This window comes from Cherax quadricarinatus, chromosome 24, assembly GCF_038502225.1.
Source record: "Cherax quadricarinatus isolate ZL_2023a chromosome 24, ASM3850222v1, whole genome shotgun sequence".
NCBI classification, from domain to species: domain Eukaryota; kingdom Metazoa; phylum Arthropoda; class Malacostraca; order Decapoda; family Parastacidae; genus Cherax; species Cherax quadricarinatus.
The window spans coordinates 10,932,071-10,953,580 of record NC_091315.1 but is presented as its reverse complement, the minus strand read 5'-3'; the positions used below and the strand labels follow the sequence as shown (position 1 = coordinate 10,953,580).

Sequence of the window (21,510 nt, the reverse complement as noted above, 5' to 3'; positions counted from 1 at the left end):
AAATGATAATGGGAGCCCTTTGACTGAACTTTGTATAGAAAGGGGTTTAGTTATAGGTAATACATATTTTAAGAAAAAGAGGATAAATAAGTATACAAGATATGATGTAGGGCAAAATGACAGTAGTTTGTTGGATTATGTATTGGTAAATAAAAGACTGTTGAGTAGACTTCAGGATGTACATGTTTATAGAGGGGCCACAGATATATCAGATCACTTTTTAGTTGTAGCTACACTGAGAGTAAAAGGTAGATGGGATACAAGGAGAATAGAAGCATCAGGGAAGAGAGAGGTGAAGGTTTATAAACTAAAAGAGGAGGCAGTTAGGGTGAGATATAAACAGCTATTGGAGGATAGATGGGCTAATGAGAGCATAGGCAATGGGGTCGAAGAGATTTGGGGTAGGTTTAAAAATGTAGTGTTAGAGTGTTCAGCAGAAGTTTGTGGTTACAGGAAAGTGGGTGCGGGAGGGAAGAGGAGCAGTTGGTGGAATGATGATGTAAAGAGAGTAGTAAGGGAGAAAAAGTTAGCATATGAGAAGTTTTTACAAAGTAGAAGTGATGCAAGGAGGGAAGAGTATATGGAGAAAAAAAGAGGTTAAGAGAGTGTTGAAGCAATGTAAAAAGAGAGCAAATGAGAGAGTGGGTGAGATGTTATCAACAAATTTTGTTGAAAATAAGAAAAAGTTTTGGAGTGAGATTAACAAGTTAAGGAAGCCTAGAGAACAAATGGATTTGTCACTTAAAAATAGGAGAGGAGAGTTATTAAATGGAGAGTTAGAGGTATTGGGAAGATGGAGGGAATATTTTGAGGAATTGTTAAATGTTGATGAAGATAGGGAAGCTGTGATTTCATGTATAGGGCAAGGAGGAATAACATCTTGTAGGAGTGAGGAAGAGCCAGTTGTGAGTGTGGGGGAAGTTCGTGAGGCGGTAGGTAAAATGAAAGGGTGTAAGGGTTGGTGGATGAATTTGGTGGGGAATGCAAAAGAAGAAAATTAAAAGTGAATACAGGAAAGAGTAAGGTCATGAGGATAACAAAAAGATTAGGTGATGAAAGATTGGGTATCAAATTGGAGGGAGAGAGTATGGAGGAGGTGAATGTATTCAGATATTTGGGAGTGGACGTGTCAGCGGATGGGTCTGTGAAAGATGAGGTGAATCATAGAATTGATGAGAGGAAAAGGGTGAGCGGTGCACTTAGGAGTCTGTGGAGACAAAGAACTTTGTCCTTGGAGGCAAAGAGGGGAATGTATGAGAGTATAGTTTTACCAACGCTCTTATATGGGTGTGAAGCATGGGTGATGAATGTTGGAGCGAGCAAAAGGCTGGAGGCAGTGGAGATGTCATGTCTGAGGGCAATGTGTGGTGTGAATATAATGCAGAGAATTCGTAGTTTGGAAGTTAGGAGGAGGTGCGGGATTACCAAAACTGTTGTCCAGAGGGCTGAGGAAGGGTTGTTGAGGTGGTTCAGACATGTGGAGAGAATGGAGCGAAACAGAATGACTTCAAGAGTGTATCAGTCTGTAGTGGAAGGAAGGCGGGGTAGGGGTCGGCCTAGGAAAGGTTGGAGGGAGGGGGTAAAGGAGGTTTTGTGTGCAAGGGGCTTGGACTTCCAGCAGGCATGCGTGAGCGTGTTTGATAGGAGTGAATGGAGACAAATGGTTTTTAATACTTGACCTGCTGTTGGAGTGTGAGCAAAGTAACATTTATGAAGGGATTCAGGGAAACTGGCAGGCCGGACTTGAGTCCTGGAGATGGGAAGTACAGTGCCTGCACTCTGAAGGAGGGGTGTTAATGTTGCAGTTTAAAAACTGTAGTGTAAAGTACCCTTCTGGCAAGACAGTGATGGAGTGAATGATGGTGAAAGTTTTTCTTTTTCGGGCCACCCTGCCTTGGTGGGAATCGGCTAGTGTGTTAATAAAAATAATTTTAAACAAGCCAGCGTGTTTGGATTCCAGAAAAATGTTCAAAGACTGGGTAAATTTCGTCTGAACAAAATTGTTCGGACTCCAGTTTGTTCGTGGTCTGGTACATTCAAACGCTGAGGTTCTACTGTATTTACCTTGTACATTAAACATGGCAAGATATACACACATACTGCACTATTTTAAATAATGAATATGTTTAGTATATTACAGTTATGAATTCCAGTGCCAGGTAGTGTGAAAATATAGCTACATTATGAAGCTGTTGAACGTGTGTTCTAATATTAAACACTGTTTGTTATTCATTACACCATGATATCTTAATCACAAACATGCAACAATATTGAAAACTTAAGAATTTGTTACAGTAAGCCTGAGGGATTAAAGTTTGTATAAATAATATATAAAAAGTTATTTATCATTTAATGTTCTGATAAAACATTAGAATTATAGCAATATATTTTTCACCTGGAACTATACTCTGTATGATTGCATACAAAGAAGTAACTGAACTTGGGTAAATTTTTAAAATTCCCTTTCACAGGTAAATGTTAAGTGGCTCTCAGAGAAATGAAATGAAATCATTGATTAAAACCAGCATGAGATTCTAATAATTGAACTGAAATTTTTTTTACTCAAATCTACAGCTTAGTCACCATCTCGAAAGAGAAACAACACCCGAGATTAATGTGAGCAAGCAAATGTGTCATAGTACAGTATATAAATAATAGGTTAATTCCAAATATTTCTTTTCAAAACTGTGTTACTTAAACTAGGTTTGAGCAAAGATATGGATTTCTTGGGGATTTTCCATTGTAATTTTAGACCATAGTGTTTTCTGTAACTAAAGCTTCCTGTGTATTTCTTCAGAAACAACTAAATATAATTGATCACTTCCGTATGAATTATACATAATTGTACTGTATATACAGTAAATATAAAATAAACAGCTCCAAGGCTCCATCTAGAGACTTTCTAGACACTTAACATTTTTAACACGCAAAGTGTATGTTTACCAATTCTGTTTGCCGATGACACAACTTTTATTGTTTCAAATCCTGATCTGGCTGCACTCAGCAACACAGTACAGTAAATGCTGAACTTGCTAAATACATGTATGTATGTATATATATATGCGTGTGTGTGTGTGTGTGTGCGCGCACGTGTGTGCGTGTGTGCGCGCGTGCGTACGCACTTGGATTGCAATTAACAAACTCATACTCATTATTGAGTGTGATAGACAGGATGATGGTAAATTCTTAGGAATACACCTGGACAGCAGACTAAAATTCAGTGCACATGTTCAGAACATTTCTTTAAAAAACTCCAAAATGGTGGGTATTCTATTCCCCCAACATCCCTGAATACTCTGTCTGAAAATGCTGTAAGTTCCCCATCTGCCAACATCTTTACTAATATGTATTGTTAAAAAGCTCCTCTTAAATCTCTCATAAATGTTATATCTGTTAGCTCTGTAAATTCTCATGCTTAGATTTCACTACCTCAGTCATTGAACCAATGAAATTTCAATACATTTTATTTGTAATTGACCAATTCTTCATATGCAGCCTGTCTCATTGTGCGTATGATTGTAATGAATTACCCAAGCTATACTGACTTAAATTTTATTTACCCAAGCTATTCTGACTTAAATTATATACTAGGTCTAGATATACTGTAAGTTTTATGTAAGCCTTATGATTAGTGTGCCCAAAATGCCTTATATCACATCATATATCTGCATTAAAATAAGATCAAATGTAACTAATTTATTTGGCTTATTAGAAATAAAAATTAATTTTAATTTAATATTTAATTTTTAAAAAGTGTATTATGAATTGGGTATCATTCTTGGAGGTATAATTTTCTATTTTCAGTTACAGCTTTGTTTATCTTGATACTTGTGTATATCAGTACTGTTGACTGAGAAGTGCTCAGTAAACTCAAACTCAACTCTAAAATTTTGTCACTGGCATTTGCTCTATACTAACTGTTAATTATTTTTTTGTTTAACTTTGATTAGTTTTCCATACATTAAACTCCATCTACATCACCTCTAATTGCATTGCATGTATGAGGCACCGTCCTTGCAAGACTCTTTGACCTGCCTCTATACATATATGACTTACAACAATTCTGCCATTGCTATACAGCAAAGGTACACAATAAAGATACTGAAGTGTTGCACATGTGTTTTATTTATGTACTTGTTGGTTTTATAAACCATTACTGTAATATAATAGTGACAGTTTTGTTCTCATTTAAAGTTTTATACATCTCTCATTTCAAATTAATTCCTTTTGTTTTCTTTTCAGATTCCAAGTTTAAACAGAAGTTCAAGCAGCAACGACTTCCAGCTTGGCAGCCCATCTTGACAGCTGACACAGTTCTCCCGGCCTTTTTTCTGATTGGTTTGCTCTTTGTTCCTCTTGGTGCTGCCCTACTCTTTTTCTCGCGAAGTGTTGGTATTATTTTGCTTATGTTATGGAATTAGTAGTTATATTGTCATAAACTAAGAGTACATAAATATAACTACGCAAATATGTACAATATTGTATAATGCTTAATTGTAGAACTAGTTAAGAATGATTGCATTTGTTACCATAACTACTGTATTGTTGGTATGGTGCATCCATATAGTGCAAGCAAATTTTTCACCTGCAAAAGCATCTCTTGTAAGAAAAAAAAGGACCCATCATTTTACATACAGCTTTTCATGATCACTAGAGAGTAACTAACAATTTTGTTTTCAAAATTTACATAGTCACATCCCCAGGCTTCTTCAGTATTACACTTGTCTTCCATTTTGAATACATAATCACACAAAAATAGAAGATTTACTCTATTTTCATATTGTCCATGGGGAAGTGGAAAAGAATCTTTCCTCCGTAAGCCATGCGTGTCGTATGAGGCGACTAAAATGCCGGGAGCAATGGGCTAGTAACCCCTTCTCCTGTATACAATTACTAAAAAAGAGAAGAAGAAAAACTTTATAAAACTGGGTTGCTTAAATGTGCGTGGATGTAGTGCGGATGACAAGAAACAGATGATTGCTGATGTTATGAATGAAAAGAAGTTGGATGTCCTGGCCCTAAGCGAAACAAAGCTGAAGGGGGTAGGAGAGTTTCAGTGGGGGGAAATAAATGGGATTAAATCTGGAGTATCTGAGAGAGTTAGAGCAAAGGAAGGGGTAGCAGTAATGTTAAATGATCAGTTATGGAAGGAGAAAAGAGAATATGAATGTGTAAATTCAAGAATTATGTGGATTAAAGTAAAGGTTGGATGCGAGAAGTGGGTCATAATAAGCGTGTATGCACCTGGAGAAGAGAGGAATGCAGAGGAGAGAGAGAGATTTTGGGAGATGTTAAGTGAATGTATAGGAGCCTTTGAACCAAGTGAGAGAGTAATTGTGGTAGGGGACTTGAATGCTAAAGTAGGAGAAACTTTTAGAGAGGGTGTGGTAGGTAAGTTTGGGGTGCCAGGTGTAAATGATAATGGGAGCCCTTTGATTGAACTTTGTATAGAAAGGGGTTTAGTTATAGGTAATACATATTTTAAGAAAAAGAGGATAAATAAGTATACACGATATGATGTAGGGCGAAATGACAGTAGTTTGTTGGATTTTGTATTGGTAGATAAAAGACTGTTGAGTAGACTTCAGGATGTACATGTTTATAGAGGGGCCACAGATATATCAGATCACTTTCTATTTGTAGCTACACTGAGAGTAAAAGGTAGATGGGATACAAGGAGAATAGAAGCATCAGGGAAGAGAGAGGTGATGGTTTATAAACTAAAAGAGGAGGCAGTTAGGGTAAGATATAAACAGCTATTGGAGGATAGATGGGCTAATGAGAGCATAGACAATGGGGTCGAAGAGGTATGGGGTAGGTTTAAAAATGTAGTGTTAGAGTGTTCAGCAGAAGTTTGTGGTTACAGGAAAGTGGGTGCAGGAGGGAAGAGGAGCGATTGGTGGAATGATGATGTAAAGAGAGTAGTAAGGGAGAAAAAGTTAGCATATGAGAAGTTTTTACAAAGTAGAAGTGATGCAAGGAGGGAAGAGTATATGGAGAAAAAGAGAGAAGTTAAGAGAGTGGTGAAGCAATGTAAAAAGAGAGCAAATGAGAGAGTGGGTGAGATGTTATCAACAAATTTTGTTGAAAATAAGAAAAAGTTTTGGAGTGAGATTAACAAGTTAAGAAAGCCTAGAGAACAAATGGATTTGTCAGTTAAAAATAGGAGAGGAGAGTTATTAAATGGAGAGTTAGAGGTATTGGGAAGATGGAAGGAATATTTTGAGGAATTGTTAAATGTTGATGAAGATAGGGAAGCTGTGATTTCGTGTATAGGGCAAGGAGGAATAACATCTTGTAGGAGTGAGGAAGAGCCAGTTGTGAGTGTGGGGGAAGTTCGTGAGGCAGTAGGTAAAATGAAAGGGGGTAAGGCAGCCGGGATTGATGGGATAAAGATAGAAATGTTAAAAGCAGGTGGGGATATAGTTTTGGAGTGGTTGGTGCAATTATTTAATAAATGTATGGAAGAGGGTAAGGTACCTAGGGATTGGCAGAGAGCATGCATAGTTCCTTTGTATAAAGGCAAAGGGGATAAAAGAGAGTGCAAAAATTATAGGGGGATAAGTCTGTTGAGTGTACCTGGTAAAGTGTATGGTAGAGTTATAATTGAAAGAATTAAGAGTAAGACGGAGAAAAGGATAGCAGATGAACAAGGAGGCTTTAGGAAAGGTAGGGGGTGTGTGGACCAGGTGTTTACAGTGAAACATATAAGTGAACAGTATTTAGATAAGGCTAAAGAGGTCTTTGTGGCATTTATGGATTTGGAAAAGGCGTATGACAGGGTGGATAGGGGGGCAATGTGGCAGATGTTGCAAGTGTATGGTGTAGGAGGTAGGTTACTGAAAGCAGTGAAGAGTTTTTACGAGGATAGTGAGGCTCAAGTTAGAGTATGTAGGAAAGAGGGAAATTTTTTTCCCAGTAAAAGTAGGCCTTAGACAAGGATGTGTGATGTCACCGTGGTTGTTTAATATATTTATAGATGGGGTTGTAAGAGAAGTAAATGCGAGGGTCTTGGCAAGAGGCGTGGAGTTAAAAGATAAAGAATCACACACAAAGTGGGAGTTGTCACAGCTGCTCTTTGCTGATGACACTGTGCTCTTGGGAGATTCTGAAGAGAAGTTGCAGAGATTGGTGGATGAATTTGGTAGGGTGTGCAAAAGAAGAAAATTAAAGGTGAATACAGGAAAGAGTAAGGTTATGAGGATAAGAAAAAAGATTAGGTGATGAAAGATTGAATATCAGATTGGAGGGAGAGAGTATGGAGGAGGTGAACGTATTCAGATATTTGGGAGTGGACGTGTCAGCGGATGGGTCTATGAAAGATGAGGTGAATCATAGAATTGATGAGGGAAAAAGAGTGACTGGTGCACTTAGGAGTCTGTGGAGACAAAGAACTTTGTCCTTGGAGGCAAAGAGGGGAATGTATGAGAGTATAGTTTTACCAACGCTCTTATATGGGTGTGAAGCGTGGGTGATGAATGTTGCAGCGAGGAGAAGGCTGGAGGCAGTGGAGATGTCATGTCTGAGGGCAATGTGTGGTGTGAATATAATGCAGAGAATTCGTAGTTTGGAAATTAGGAGGAGGTGCGGGATTACCAAAACTGTTGTCCAGAGGGCTGAGGAAGGGTTGTTGAGGTGGTTCGGACATGTAGAGAGAATGGAGCGAAACAGAATGACTTCAAGAGTGTATCAGTGTGTAGTGGAAGGAAGGCGGGGTAGGGGTCGGCCTAGGAAGGGTTGGAGGGAGGGGGTAAAGGAGGTTTTGTGTGCGAGGGGCTTGGACTTCCAGCAGGCATGCGTGAGCGTGTTTGATAGGAGTGAATGGAGACAAATGGTTTTTAATACTTGACGTGCTGTTGGAGTGTGAGCAAAGTAACATTTATGAAGGGATTCAGGGAAACCGGCAGGCCGGACTTGAGTCCTGGAGATGGGAAGTACAGTGCCTGCACTCTGAAGGAGGGGTGTTAATGTTGCAGTTTAAAAACTGTAGTGTAAAGCACCCTTCTGGCAAGACAGTGATGGAGTGAATGATGGTGAAAGTTTTTCTTTTTCGGGCCACCCTGCCTTGGTGGGAATCGGCCGGTGTGATAATAAAAAAAAAAAAAAAATAAAATGATTGGTTATGGTTTACAGTGTCCCAGTAATTGAATCAGACCTATTAAAAAGTCATAAAAGAGACTAAGGGGTTGTAGGGGGCCATACCAGTCCTCGGGAAAGTGAGGAAAAAAAAATGGATATTTCTGCTACTTTGAGCTCGATTTCAAGCTACTTTCGGTCCAGAAACCAACCAGAATCATCTCTATTTCAGTACAGGTTGACCATCACTAATCTGGCATGATCAGGACCTGTAGGGTGCCAGATTAGTGATTTTGCCGGATTAGAGAATGGTTAGGTTAGAATACACTTAACCCAATGGCGATATTTACACATCAGCAATTTCACTCTATGCTCTTTTTTTTTGGCCCATTCCATTGTTCCAGTCTACCAAACTCATAGCTATTTCACTAGTATTCCCAAGGTCTTAGCCTCTATCACCCTACTTGGAAGATTGTTCCACCCAGCAATTACACAACCCAGGGTAACACGCGTTTAGAGCAGGTCGCTCCTGCCTGTCCCAGCTACTGGACCACTATGACAAGGTCCTGGATGCTGTAGAGGATAAACAAAATGCAGATGTAGTATACACAGAATTTGCAAACGCTTTCGACAAGTGTGACCATGATGTAATAGCACACGAAATGCATGATAAAGGAATAATGGGAAAAGTTGGTAGATGGATCTACAACTTCCTGACAAATAGAACACAGAGTAATAGTAAACAGAGTAAAGTCTCAGGCAGCCACAGTAAAAAGCTCTGTTCCACAAGGCACAGTACTCGTTCCCATTCTGTTCCTCATCCTCATTTCTGACATAGACAGAGATGTAAGCCATAGCTCTGTGTCTTTTTTTGCGGATGACACCCAGATTACCATGGTAGTGACCTCCACCAAAGACACCGTGAGACTCCAAGCGGACATCAACCAAATCTTCGAATGGGCTACTCAAAACAATTTGAAGTTCAATGAGGAGAAATTTCAACTACTCAGATATGGGAAACTTTAAGAAATTAAAAATGTGTCAGGGTATACAACAAATTCTAACCATACACTAGAGCGGAAAAGTAATGTGAAGGACCTGGGAGTGATAATGTCAGAGGATCTCGCCTTCAACGACCACAATAATGTATCTACCTCATCCGCTAGGAAAATGATAGATGGATAATGAGAATCTTCAAAACTAGGGACGCCAAGCCCGTGGTGATTCTCTTCGAATCGCTTGTGCAAAGTGGAGTGAGGTGCAAACATTTGTGGAGGAATATCACCCTAACCCTCTCCCCTCCTCCCGTCTTCCATACACCAACAAGAATCTTCAATAAAGGTAAGTGTGATGTCATTATTGTTTTATACTTGATGTCTCATTGTTTTCTGTATGTAAATCTATATTTAATGTAAAAAAAAAATATTTTTTTGTTAATACTTTTGGGTGTCTGGAATGGATTAATTGGATTTACATTATTTCTTAAGGGGAAAATGATTTTGCCATTTGTAAATTTTGCCTTTTTCCAGACTCTCTGGCATGGATTAATTAGGAGACTTGATGGTCCACTGTACAACAAAACGCCCACAAAAAAACGCAAATGCTCGTTTTATGTGTGAGGAGTGTAAAACACCACTGTGCATGACATCATGTTTCAAAGACTTCCACAAGCTGCAGCAGTTCTAGGAACATGTCTAGTGACTGTACATGGGTATACATATATAATGTAGAAAAATAGTAATAACATTTTTCTATTGTTTGTTTCTGTAAACATGTTTTGTAAACAGTACAGTGACAACACTGTTTGTACAGTTATTGTGTAGCATACAACGAGTGAATTTATATACAACATGCTTCATATTGGTCTCACATGCCATATTAGTTGCATGAAAAATCAAATGTTGAAAATTAAATGAAAAAAAAAAAGTAAATGATTACCGCTTTACCAGCAGTCAGCGATGTTGCCGTAAGTGGTTCACTTTCTATCAACTTCACTCCTCTATATTTCGGTAAGTATTGATTGCAATTGCTCTTTTTTTTTTTTTTTTCTTTTTTTTTTTTTTTTTACTAAAACACTAACAAAAATAATCTTAAGATATTGATAAGAAAAAAATCAATTTTTTTTTTCAACCTCCAGTAGGCATTCAGGATTGAAGCTCTTGACCCTCAAAGGGTTAATATTATAATTTATGGTTCTGTAAATGTAGGTTGCATAGTAGCAGCTGTGAATGTTTTGTACAGTGAGTAAGTTTAGGTCTTTGAAGAGTGGAGGTGTGTTATCTAGCATTGGATTGTGTGATAATTCTTACTGCAGCTTTTTGTTGGATTATTATTGGGTTTAGGTGGGTTGCTGCTGTTGATCCCCAGGCACAAATAGCATAGATGAGGTAGGGATACATGAGTGAATAGTATAGTGTGAGTAGGGCTGATTGTGGTACATAGTATCGTTTCTTGGAGAGGATCCCAACTGTTTTGGATACTTTTTTTTTCTATTATGTGTTGGATATGGTTGTTGAATTTCAGGTTGCTGTCAGGGTGCAGGCCCAGGAATTTGCCTTCATTATGTTTAGCAATAAGTGTTGTCACTCATAATGTTCATCTGGGCAACACCTGTTTTGTTCCCAAACAGAACATAGAAGGTTTTGTCAGTATTAAGTATGTGTTTATTAGCAGTCATCTAGGTCGATATTTTTACTAGCTCTTCGTTATCAAGAGTATTGAGTGAGGCAAGATTAGGGTGGGAGATGATGTAAGTCGTGTTGTCAGCAAAGAGAATAGGTTTAAGATGTTGTGATACATTAGGAAAATCATTAATGTATAAGGGGACCAAGGGAACCAAGGACACTTCCCTGTGGTACTCCAGTATCCAGTGGTCTTGTTGATGAGGTTGTGTCCTTAACCCTTTCAGGGTCCAAGGCCCAAATCTGGAGTCACGCACCAGTGTCCAAGAATTTAAAAAAAAAAAATTTGTTATTTTTTCTTATGAAATCGTAGAGAATCTTTTTGTGAAGGTAATAAAACAAAAAGTACGAAATTTGGTGGAAAATTGACGAAATTATGCTCTCGCGAATTTTGATGTGTCAGCGATATTTACGAATCGGCGATTTTGCCGAATTTGACTCCAATTTTAGGCCAATTACATTATTCCAATCAACCAAATTCTTAGCCATTTCACTAGTATTACTTCTATTCTATCGATTGAGCACAAGAAATCGCCAAGTCAACTGTTTCAACTACAAAATAAAGTGATCGGAAATTGTTAATTTGGCCAATTTAACACAAAGTTCAAAATATTCCAATTTCAAAATAGGGTACAGAATGAACAATGTAGGCATTCCTGGCACTAAACTAACATTTCCTCTGTTCATTAGTTATGTTTTGAGGCTTTACAAATAAATTCCATTTTGATTTTTTTATTCACATAATGAATTTTTATTCACACCAAAAAATAGAAGATTTACTGTTATGCAATACTGTAATAATTGTATAAATATCATCACCATATTTGTGAATGTATATTAGACCCACCAGCTGACGTGTATTAGACGTGTGAGGTCGTTTGTTTACTCTTGAATATCGGCAAAAATTTAACATTTCTGCTACTTTGAGCTCAGTTTCAAGCCATTTCCAGTGCTAAAACCAATCAAAATCATCTCTATTTCTGTAATATGTCTTCCATTCTATCAAATGAGACCAAGAAATCGCAAATACAACTATAAAAAACATACGAAAAAACACTGCAAAGTTGCTGTTTTAATCGAAAAATCATGATTTCATATTTTTTCTCTCATTATACACAGTGTGCTGCAGGATCTGTTTTATGTGGTGCACACATACCACATAGATGTATTCTCTCATATCTAGGCCCAAATGTACCACTCACAGTTTATCAGAGTGAGCTGAGCTCATGGCGTAGATCTACGGTTTGGACCCTGAACGTAAAGCCGTAGATCTACGGGACGGACCCTGAAAGGGTTAATAGACATATTGATGCCTGTTAGTAAGGTAGGATTTGAAATATGTAAGTGCATAGCCTCTTTTACCATAGTGACCAAGTTTGTGGAGTAGGATGCTGTGGTCTGATGTGTCAAAAGCTTTCCTTGGGTCGATGAAGTGTCCTAATGGATATTCATTTTTCAAGTTCTGTGTAAAGCAGGTCTAGCATTTTTACAATTGCGTCGTTTGTGCTTTTGCTTCTCCTGAAGCCAAATTGGCAGGGGTTCATGATGCTTTGTGCTATTATAAAGGAATATAATCTCTTGTGGACAAGTTTCTTAAAGATTTGGGATAGCAACGACACGTTTGATATTGGCCTGTAGTTGTTTATGTCTGTGGGGTCACCACCTTTGTGTATTGGTGTAACCCTTCCTGTCTTGAGTAGTGTCAGGAAAGTGCGGGTTTCTAGTGATTTGTTAAAGAGTAATGGAATAGCAGGCGAAAGAACATGAGCCGCTCTTTTGTACAATAATGGCAGGACTTGAGCCAGATTTCCTGATTTATTTTTAAGCTACTTAATAATCATGGTGACCTTCATGGGCTCGGTTGGTGCAAGATAGGAGGAGGTTGGAAAATTCCCATCTAAGTAATCACTTGCTCGGGTATTGGTACCTGGGATTTTACTGGCGAGATTTGATCCTATGGTTGAGAAAAAGTCAATACACTGTAGTTGTGTTTCATTCGGTTTAGTTAGGACAACATCCCTAGTTTTCTTTTCAGTTTGTGGGTGCCCAGAATCTGAGAGAGTATCTTCCAGGTCTTTTTTATATCTCCTCTTGTTTCGGTGAATCTACTGGAGCGGTACAATTGCTTAGCCTTTCTTATTAGTTTGGTGAGGACTGATGCATAGTGTTTAATAATATCTTTGTTTATTAAGCCCTGTCTGTATTGCTTTTCATATTGATGTTTCTTATCATTAGATCTTAGTATGCTGTTAGTTAGCCATGGGCAACCTAGCCATTTATTCATAATCTGTTTTGTTTTTATGGGAAAATGTTTGTAATATAGTCTAAGTAATTTGTTAAGAACTATATCTATCCAGTCATTGATACCATTGGCATTAGAGAATTCTCTAGGTCAGTCAACTGTACCTAGCTCTATTGTGAAATTACTTATTGAAGCCTCATCATGGAGTCTACAAGAGACCTTGTTCCAGTGGTTGTTTACTAATGTTTGTTAAGAGAAAATTGGAAACAAAACCTGAGTGCAGAATTTTTTATACACTGCATATCTAGGCCAAAATTTACTGCTCAGTTTACCCAAGTGAGCTGAGCTCATGATATAGAGCTATCCGAGAGACCGTGGCCTCATTGACGTATTTGTGTGACAGCCACTGTGAGGGTATTGTACATTATAGTACTGTGTAAAGGTAAATGATTTCTCCATGAAAGAGATAGATTCATCTAAAATGGATAAACACTTTTTCCATTATGATTTAGTAATATTTTCCTTAGCTTGTTCCTTATCTCAGTCATCTAATTTAGTAATTTTACCTCCTCAATTATTATATGTACTACTACTGCTTTTATAACCATTCACATATGTATCTTTCTTACCACAGTCACCAACATGTTCAGTAAGTGTACAATTGCTAATCGGAGATATGTCAGTATAATCAATTCAAAATTTAATTACGTAAAAATATAGTTCATAAGTGTCATGTTTACTCCTAGACATTGTAAAAAAAATTTGGTAGTGTGTGTTGTTGACTTTCATATTGATCACAGTACCAATGGCAAGGCAAAACACTACCGAGGTGCATTCCCTCAGAATGCTTGCTTAAAACAAAGACTAGAAAAACCCTAAGTTTTGCTGAAATCAAATTAAAAAAAAAATTATAAATCTTTAATATAACAGCTAAGAGCGAGACTGTATTTTGGAAAAGTAAAAGATGACGAGTAATTCAAATAGCATTAGAGTACAGTAGCAATACAGGACAGTAGCATAGCTACAAAGGTCAGGGTCCTCTAGAACCCTGACCTGACTTTGTTGCTATGCAGCAAAACCCTCGATTTAATGTATCATGATTTAACATATTTCAGGTTTAATGGATAAAATCTGTGGTCAGACAACATCCAGAAATAATGGATGAAGTTCATTAAATCAAGGATTGGCCATTGTTATGGTCATTAAAAACAATCCTTTCATTTAGATTTAACAGTCAGCATTTATGGACACCTTCTCCCTCCATTAGTCCTTTAAATCAAGGTATTGCTGTATGCACAGTTTGTATTCTCCCATCTCTCTGACATGGCTTTTATTTAATTATTTATTTTATTTCAGGTGCAAGAATTACAGCTAGATTACACTGAATGCCTCAGTATAAACCACACACTAGCTAATGGAGATGCAAGATTATGTCGAGATGTCATTAAGGATAATCCTGCAGAACTGTGTATCTGCCGAGAAAATTTTACCGTACATGAATCCTTTGAAAAGAATGTAAGTAAATGGAAATCACTAAATACTGTACCACTGAAAATTCTTTTACACTTATGTTAGTTATTTAAATAATCAAACATACTCCTTGTAAAGGAGGATACCTATAGTGGTTTCCTAAAGGTTTATTTTTAGTTATATTTTACTGTATTTTCATGTATTAGCTTGGTAAGGTAGGTAGACAGCAACCACCCAGGGAAGTACTACCGTCCTGCCAGATGACTGTGAAACAGAAACCTGTAACTGTTTTGCATGATGGTAGGATTGCTGGTGTCTTTTTCTGTCTCATAAACATGCTAGATAACAGTGATATCTTGCTACTCCTACTTACACTTTGGTCACACTTCACAGACACATACATGCATATATATATACATACATCTAGGTTTTTCTCTTTTTTCTAAATAGCTCTTGTTCTTCTTTATTTCTTCTATTGTCCATGGGGAAGTGGAAAAGAATCTTTCCTCCGTAAGCCATGCGTGTTGTATGAGGCGACTAAAATGCCGGGAGCGATGGGCTAGTAACCCCTTCTCCTGTAGATGCTTACTAAAAAAGAGAAGAAGAAAAACTTTATAAAACTGGGATGCTTGAATGTGTGTGAATATAGTGCGGATGACAAGAAACAGATGATTGCTGATGTTATGAATGAAAAGAAGTTGGATGTCCTGGCCCTAAGCGAAACAAAGCTGAAGGGGGTAGGGGAGTTTCGGTGGGGGGGAAATAAATGGGATTAAATCTGGAGTATCTGAGAGAGTTAGAGCTAAGGAAGGGGTAGCAGTAATGTTGAAAGATCAGTTATGGAAGAAGAAAAGAGAATATGAATGTGTAAATTCAAGAATTATGTTGATTAAAGTAAAGGTTGGATGCGAAAAGTGGGACATAATAAGCGTGTATGCACCTGGAGAAGAGAGGAATGTAGAGGAGAGAGAGAGATTTTGGGAGATGTTAAGTGAATGTATAGGAACCTTTGAACCAAGTGAGGGAGTAATTGTGGTAGGGGACCTGAATGCTAAAGTAGGAGAAACTTTTAGAGAGGGTGTGGTAGGTAAGTTTGGGGTGCCAGGTGTAAATGATAATGGGAGCCCTTTGATTGAACTTTGTATAGAAAGGGGTTTAGTTATAGGTAATACATATTTTAAGAAAAAGAGGATAAATAAGTATACAAGATATGATGTAGGGCGAAATGACAGTAGTTTGTTGGATTATGTATTGGTAGATAAAAGACTGTTGAGTAGACTTCAGGATGTACATGTTTATAGAGGGGCCACAGATATATCAGATCATTGTTCAGTTGTAGCTACACTGAGAGTAAAAGGTAGATGGGATACAAGGAGAATAGAAGCATCAGGGAAGAGAGAGGTGAAGGTTTATAAACTAAAAGAGGAGGCAGTTAGGGTGAGATATAAACAGCTATTGGAGGATAGATGGGCTAATGAGAGCATAGGCAATGAGGTCGAAGAGGTATGGGGTAGGTTTAAAAATGTAGTGTTAGAGTGTTCAGCAGAAGTTTGTGGTTACAGGAAAGTGGGTGCGGGAGGGAAGAGGAGCGATTGGTGGAATGATGATGTAAAGAGAGTAGTAAGGGAGAAAAAGTTAGCATATGAGAAGTTTTTACAAAGTAGAAGTGATGCAAGGAGGGAAGAGTATATGGAGAAAAAGAGAGAGGTTAAGAGACTGGTGAAGCAATGTAAAAAGAGAGCAAATGAGAGAGTGGGTGAGATGTTATCAACAAATTTTGTTGAAAATAAGAAAAAGTTTTGGAGTGAGATTAGCAAGTTAAGGAAGCCTAGAGAACAAATGGATTTGTCAGTTAAAAATAGGAGAGGAGAGTTATTAAATGGAGAGTTAGAGGTATTGGGAAGATGGAGGGAATATTTTGAGGAATTGTTAAATGTTGATGAAGATAGGGAAGCTGTGATTTCATGTATAGGGTAAGGAGGAATAACATCTTGTAGGAGTGAGGAAGAGCCAGTTGTGAGTGTGGGGGAAGTTTGTGAGGCAGTAGGTAAAATGAAAGGGGGTAAGGCAGCCGGGAATGATGGGATAAAGATAGAAATGTTAAAAGCAGGTGGGGATATAGTTTTGGAGTGGTTGGTGCAATTATTTAATAAATGTATGGAAGAGGGTAAGGTACCTAGGGATTGGCAGAGAGCATGCATAGTTCCTTTGTATAAAGGCAAAGGGGACAAAAGAGAGTGCAAAATTATAGGGGGATAAGTCTGTTGAGTATACCTGGTAAAGTGTATGGTAGAGTTATTATTGAAAGAATTAAGAGTAAGACGTAGAATAGGATAGCAGATGAACAAGGAGGCTTTAGATAAGGTAGAGGGTGTGTGGACCAGGTGTTTACAGTGAAACATATAAGTGAACAGTATTTAGATAAGGCTAAAGAGGTTTTTGTGGCATTTATGGATTTGGAAAAGGCGTATGACAGGGTGGATAGGGGGGCAATGTGGCAGATGTTGCAGGTGTATGGTGTAGGAGGTAGGTTACTGAAAGCAGTGAAGAGTTTTTACGAGGATAGTGAGGCTCAAGTTAGAGTATGTAGGAGAGAGGGAGATTATTTCCTAGTAAAAGTAGGCCTTAGACAAGGATGTGTGATGTCACCGTGGTTGTTTAATATATTTATAGATGGGGTTGTAAGAGAAGTAAATGCGAGGGTCTTTGCAAGAGGCGTGGAGTTAAAAGATAAAGAATCACACATAAAGTGGGAGTTGTCACAGTTGCTCTTTGCTGATGACACTGTACTCTTGGGAGATTCTGAAGAGAAGTTGCAGAGGTTGGTGGATGAATTTGGTAGGGTATGCAAAAAAAGAAAATTAAAAGTGAATACAGGAAAGAGTAAGGTCATGAGGATAACAAAAAGATTAGGTGATGAAAGATTGGATATCAGATTGGAGGGAGAGAGTATGGAGGAGGTGAATGTATTCAGATATTTGGGAGTGGACGTGTCAGCAGATAGGTCTAAGAAAGATGAGGTGAATCATAGTATTGATGAGGGGAAAAGGGTGAGTGGTGCACTTAGGAGTCTGTGGAGACAAAGAACTTTGTCCTTGGAGGCAAAGAGGGGAATGTATGAGAGTATAGTTTTACCAAAGCTCTTATATGGGTGTGAAGCATGGGTGATGAATGTTGCAGCGAGGAGAAGGCTGGAGGCAGTGGAGATGTCATGTCTTAGGGCAATGTGTGGTGTGAATATAATACAAAGAATTCGTAGTTTGGAAGTTAGGAGGAGGTGCGGGATTACCAAAACTGTTGTCCAGAGGGCTGAGGAAGGGTTGTTGAGGTGGTTCGGACATGTAGAGAGAATGGAGCGAAACAGAATGACTTTAAGAGTGTATCAGTCTGTAGTGGAAGGAAGGCGGGGTAGGGGTCGGCCTAGGAAAGGTTGGAGGGAGGGGGTAAAGGAGGTTTTGTGTGCGAGGGGCTTGGACTTCCAGCGGGCATGCGTGAGCGTGTTTGATAGGAGTGAATGGAGACAAATGGTTTTTAATACTTGACGTGCTGTTGGAGTGTGAGCAAAGTAACATTTATGAAGGGGTTCAGGGAAACCGGCAGGCCGGACTTGAGTCCTGGAGATGGGAAGTACAGTGCCTGCTCTCTGAAGGAGGGGTGTTAATGTTGCAGTTTAAAAACTGTAGTGTAAAGCACCCTTCTGGCAAGACAGTGATGGAGTGAATGATGGTGAAAGTTTTTCTTTTTCGGGCCACCCTGCCTTGGTGGAAATCGGCCAGTGTGTTAATAAAAAAAAAATAATAATAGCTTGAGAATGCCTCATTGCATTGATTTAGCTGTCACTCTTATCTGGTAAAGAGAAAGTTGGTATATTGTTAATAGGCAGTGTTGCTCCCTGATGCCAATTTGATAAAAAGTGGTGGAGAGAACTGTACTCTGGTAAGACTGCTGATTTTTCTTCAGTCTTATGAACACACAAGTTGAAAGGTGAATCATACATACAAACTTCTACTTACATTCAGTTTACACATACCATTATTCTCCAATATGCTTAATGGTTCTTAATCCTGCAATATTTCCTTGCTAACCTATGAGGACTAATCTGAGACTGGGCTATGTGGATAATATAATCCCCAAAATCACTAACAGATAACTCACTCTTCTAGAGCACTAACAAATTGGTAAATCAGTACTAAACTCACCACATGTTGCTCTGATGAGGTTCTTTGACTGCACATTGCTCTGGTGAGTTCTTTGATCCCTCATGATGCTCTGGTGAGGTTCTGTAATCCTACTGATGCTCTGGGAAGGTTCTCTGTCCTCATACGAGATTAAAATGGTGGCTGGCAGAATATGTGAATTCATGAAAATTTGATATACAGGTACGTCAAGCACAATCTGGCTCTCTGTGTACTAGTATGTCAAAAACAGTTAAAGGGCTAAAGTCTTACTAAACTCATGAAACTTTAAACTGCCATAACAATGAGAGATTTCAACATTTCCTGGTTTTCTTTCATTAGTTGTGTTCTATTTCAAATTCTCTACAATACTGATGGAATCTTTTTTTTTTAACAATGAATTTGCTTACCTTGCATGAGTTACCAGACAAGGACAACTGTGGGGTTGAAGTAAAACTTTGCAAATTGGCACTGTCACAGGCCAGTAACAATCCAAAGCTTCCTTTAACCTTTTGACTGTTTTGGCTGTATATATACGTCTTACAAGCCAATGTTTTTGACATATTAGCCCTTTCAGGATTGGTATCATACTAGTACAGCTTGCACGCCAGGGTTGGTGCCGTACTAGGACGCGTAAATTCTAGCGCCTTCAAATCTAGCAAGAGAAAACTGGTAGACCTACATATGAAAGAATGGATCTATGTGGTCAGTGTGCACAGTATAAAAAAAATCCAGATTGTGTCTTTGGTTTAAAACAGCGACTTTGCAGTGTATTTTCGTATGCTATTTATGGTTGTATTCTAGTTTTCCTGGTCTCATTTTATAGAAAGAAAGACATATTAGGGAAATTGAAATGATTTTTATTGGTTTCACAGTTAAAAGTACCTTGAAATTGAGCTCGGAGTAACAGAAATGTTCGATTTTTGCCAAAGTTCAAAAGTAAATAAATCAAGCCATGCGTCCAATACACATCAGCTGGCGAGTCTAATATTCTTTCACAAGTGCGCTGATATTATTTATACCATTTCTACACTAATGCAATTGTCTGCATAACAGTAAATCTTCCATTTTTTTGTGAGAATAAAAATTCAATGTGGAAAGCAAAAGAAATGTAACAGATTCCTGGGAACATGACTAATGAACAGAAGAACTGTTATTTTAGTGCCAGGAATGTCTGTCTTGTTTATTCTGGACCCTATTTGGAAATTGGAATCTTTTGAAATTGTGAAATTGGCAAAATTGCCAATTTCACACCACTTTATTGAATAGTTGAAATTGGTAAATGGGTGGTTTCTTGTATTCATTCGATAGAAAAAATGGAGTTCTGGAGTAATAGTTATGATTTTTGTCAACTGGTACATTGGAATTGGCCGAAAATAGGGCTCAAAGTGGGCAAATCGCCGATACATAAACATTGTCGAGACCGCTAACTTCGTGAGAGCATAATTCCCTAAGTTTTCAATCAAATTTCATACTTTTGGTGTCATGATTGGGAAAAGATTCTCTATCATTTCATAAGAAAAAAATCATTTTTTTTTTCTCTCAAAAATTTCCGACCCTGAGAACAAGTTTAGGAGAGGGCCTGCCGACCCTGAAAGGGTTAAAGCAGCGAATTTGCAGTGTATTTTCGTATGGTATTTATGGTTGTATTCTCGTTTTCTTGGTCTCATTTTATAGAATGGAAGACATATTACAGAAATTGAGATGATTATGATTTGATTTTACAGTGAAAAGTACCTTGAAATTCAGCTCAAAGTAGCAGAAGTGTTTGATTTTTGCCAGTGTTCAAAAGTAAACAGATCATGCCACGCGTCCAATACATGTTAACTGGTGACTGATAGTCTTTCACAAGTGTGCCGATATTATTTATACCATTTTTACACTGATGCAGTAGTCTGCATGACAGTAAATCTACTGTTTTTTGTCAGAATAAAAATTCAAAGTGGAAAGCAAAAGAAATGTAAGAGGGGCCTGGGGATGTGACTAATGAACAGAGAAAATGTTATTTTAGTGCCATGAATGTCTGTCTTGTTTATTCTGGACCATATTTGGAAATTGGCATCTTTTGAAATTTGTGTGAAATTTGCCAAATTGCCAATTTCTGACCACTTTATTGGTTAGTTGAAATTGGTAAATGGGTGGTTTCTTGTACTCATTCGATAGAACAAATGGAGTTCTAGCAAAATAGTTATGATTTTTGTCAACTGGTACATTGGAATTGACTGAAAATAGGACTCAATGTGGGCAAAATCACCGATGCATAAACATCATGGAGACCGCTAACTTCGCGAGAGCATAATTCTGTAAGTTTTCAGTAAAATTTCATACTTTTGGTGTCATTATGATGAGGAAAAGATTCTCTATTATCTCATAAGAAAAACAATTTTTATTTTTTTTCGAAAAATTTTCGACCCTGAGAACAACACTACCTTTCAGGGTTGACAGGTCCTCTCCCAGACTAGTTCTCAGGGTCGAGAAATTTAAAAAAAAAAAAATAATTTTTCTTATGACAAGATAGTTTTTTTTTTCTAAACATTATAGGCTAAAAAAAATTTTATTGCTATCAATACTTACCGAGATATGGAGGCGTGAAGTTGACAGAAAATGAACCGCATGTGGCAGCATCGCTGACTGCCGCTCGCCCAGTATCTTCTTATTTTCTTTTTATCTACTTTTTTCTATTATTTTTTATTTTTTATTTTTTTTTCAAGTAACTTTTATGGCCTGGGAGACCAATATGAGCACTATTTTGTAAGATTTTTCTCTTTATTTACTTCACAATAACTGCACAAACACTGTTGTCACTACATTGTTTACAAAACTTGTTTACACAAACAAAATAAAATGTTTATTACTATTTTTCTAT

The 21,510-nt window shown here is 37.8% G+C and overlaps 1 protein-coding gene across 2 annotated transcripts in view; it reads left to right on the top strand.

Moving 5' to 3' along the window:
* The window catches only part of Cdc50 (cell cycle control protein 50A), a 76,852-nt gene that overhangs the window by 22,329 nt on the left and 33,013 nt on the right, over nt 1-21,510 (top strand). For both annotated transcript variants that reach the window (XM_070088172.1, XM_053779565.2), the window contains exons 2-3: nt 4,243-4,388; nt 14,356-14,514. In XM_070088172.1, the coding sequence (XP_069944273.1) occupies nt 4,243-4,388; nt 14,356-14,514 (305 nt within the window). The remainder of the gene's footprint in view (nt 1-4,242; nt 4,389-14,355; nt 14,515-21,510) is intronic.